Consider the following 2,338-nt stretch of genomic DNA (forward strand, 5'->3'; position numbering starts at 1 on the left):
TTCTTTCATGATGCTGCATAGAATCAACTACTGCATCACTTGACTCAGTTTGTTGATCTCATCCAGTGAACTTAATACTTATCTTGCCTTATTACAGTTTTCTATCCAATTCCATGATGCTGACTCATCAACCGCTATATGTCTATTAATAATTACTTTCTTCAAAGTTCAAGGTTGGACATTTGTAAGTTCCTGTTTTGGAAGGTATCCCACTAACACCATGGCATCTATTTAACACACAAGCAGTAGTGGACATTACTTATCCCCAACAGAAATGAGATATTCCTTTTTCCTTTAACATACGTTTATCATGTCAAGCAAGGTTCCATTTCTTCCCTCAGCCAAGCCATTGTTAGGATGTATAAGAGATTAAGAGGCAACCATTTCATCTATGGTGCATTTCTTCTCTTAAAACTCTTTAAACTCCCTAGAGGTATATTCTCCCCTACCATTAGTTCTCAAAATTTTGATTTCTTTCTCACTCTGACGATCAACTATTGCATAAATCTTTGAAACAAGCATAAAATAATTAACCTTTCACTTTAATAAGATATAATCACACACCACAATGTTAAGTCTAAGATGATCCAACCCTTTATTTTAATAATAAAAAATAAAGTATAAGACTGTTGAATAATGATATAGACTAACAATACTTACTACAAATCGTCCTAAGCATTTTGTCCTACAAAGAGAACTATCCTTTGGTAAACATCTACAAACATCGTCTATGCACTAACAAAAGTATCCAAAGTCTTGTTTCCTTATAGCTAAGTCAAAATTTTATTCTCAAACTAATACACGTAGTCAAATTAGTTTTCAACTAATTAGCGTTTGTTACGGAGCCAACTACTTGCTAATCTTTAGCTGCTACTTATTTTGTTTCCTTAACTTTAGTTGCTGTTACCTTATCTCTAGCTTTGTCACTTATTTTCCGTTTCAGTTTTCATGTATTTATGAATAAGATTGATCTTCTATCCATTTAAATTTCAATTGTTAATTTATTATGGTATCAGAGCTCTTTTCTCTGCTGCGCGCATCAATGGCTGATGAAGCCACATACCCTTATACTCTGCAAGATGCACAAAATGCATTGAATCCCCTATACATCCACCCAAACGAGAGCCCATCCACCGTCCTTGTTTCACCACCGCTCTCAGACGGGAATTATCATAGTTGGTCTCGTGCGATGAAGATGAGCCTGTTGACAAAGAACAAGCTAGGATTTGTTGACAGCACGATTGTAGAACCACCTAAGAATCATGCCGTTTTACCTTTCTGGGAATGAGATAACATGCTTGTTCTTAGCTGGCTAATAAATTCGATGAGTGTGGAGATTGCACAGTCCATTCTTTGGTGTGAGAAAGCCTCAGGTGTGTGGAAGGAGCTTCATGAGCGTTTTTCCCATGCTGATCTGTTTAGAATCTCAGAAATTCAAGAGGAAATCTTCGGCCAGAGGCAAGGTTATAACTCTGTTTCGAAATTTTACATTGCACTGAAAACCCTATGGGATGAATTAGATGTTTTGAATCCTTTTCCTATTTGTACATGCAATCCTAAATGTTCAAGTGGTGCAATCAAGAAAATTAAAGAGGAGCAAAACAAGAATCAAGTGGTTAGATTCTTGCGAGGGCTGAATGATCAATATTCAGGTGTTAGATCACAACTAATGCTCTTAGATAATCTTCCCAATGTGAACCGAGTTTTTGCACTAGTTGCTCAACAAGAACAACAGTTTGCCACTGAGATTGCTTCCATGCCAAAGGCTTTTCTTGTGGTTAGCGATGATACATCAGACTCCAAGAGAAATCAAGGGAGTAGTAATGGTTGGAATAACAGATACACTTTTAAGAAATGTTCTTGGTGCAGAAAAATGGGTCACACAATTGACATTTGTTATAGGAAACACGATTTCCCTGCTGGTTTTAAGTTCAAGAATTCTAAAAACATTGCTCCAAGATCTGCATATATGGTGATGGCTGAGAGAAATGAGACCAACTGTCCAGATGATTCATCAGGAAAGGATACACAAGGAGATGCACGATTTGGTTTTACTATGAGCCAATATCAGAATTTGATGGCTCTACTGCCGTAGCAAGATCAGAGGGACAACACACAAAACACTGCCCATGTAAATGCTTGTACTCATTCAAATCCAACAAGCAAAGGTAATGTACTAATCTTTAGATAGATCTTGGACACTGGTGCCACATATCACATCTCAAATTCCCTTAGTTACTTTACTACATACAAGCACATACCACCTATCAAAGTGTCCTTGCCCAATGGAATCCTAGTTTCAACCACCATTTCTGGCACAATTCATCTCTCACCCAAT

At 37.1% G+C, this 2,338-nt stretch overlaps 1 protein-coding gene across 1 annotated transcript; it reads left to right on the forward strand.

Annotated features, from left to right (window-relative positions):
• The first annotated feature begins 1,324 nt into the window (after window positions 1-1,324).
• LOC102667020 (uncharacterized) lies at window positions 1,325-2,095 on the forward strand. Its single transcript, XM_006584224.1, has one exon. It carries the CDS (start codon window positions 1,325-1,327, stop codon window positions 2,093-2,095), a length of 771 nt encoding a protein of 256 aa, XP_006584287.1.
• Window positions 2,096-2,338: the final 243 nt, after the last annotated feature.

This window comes from Glycine max, chromosome 7 (assembly GCF_000004515.6).
Source record: "Glycine max cultivar Williams 82 chromosome 7, Glycine_max_v4.0, whole genome shotgun sequence".
Taxonomy (NCBI): Eukaryota; Viridiplantae; Streptophyta; class Magnoliopsida; order Fabales; family Fabaceae; genus Glycine; species Glycine max.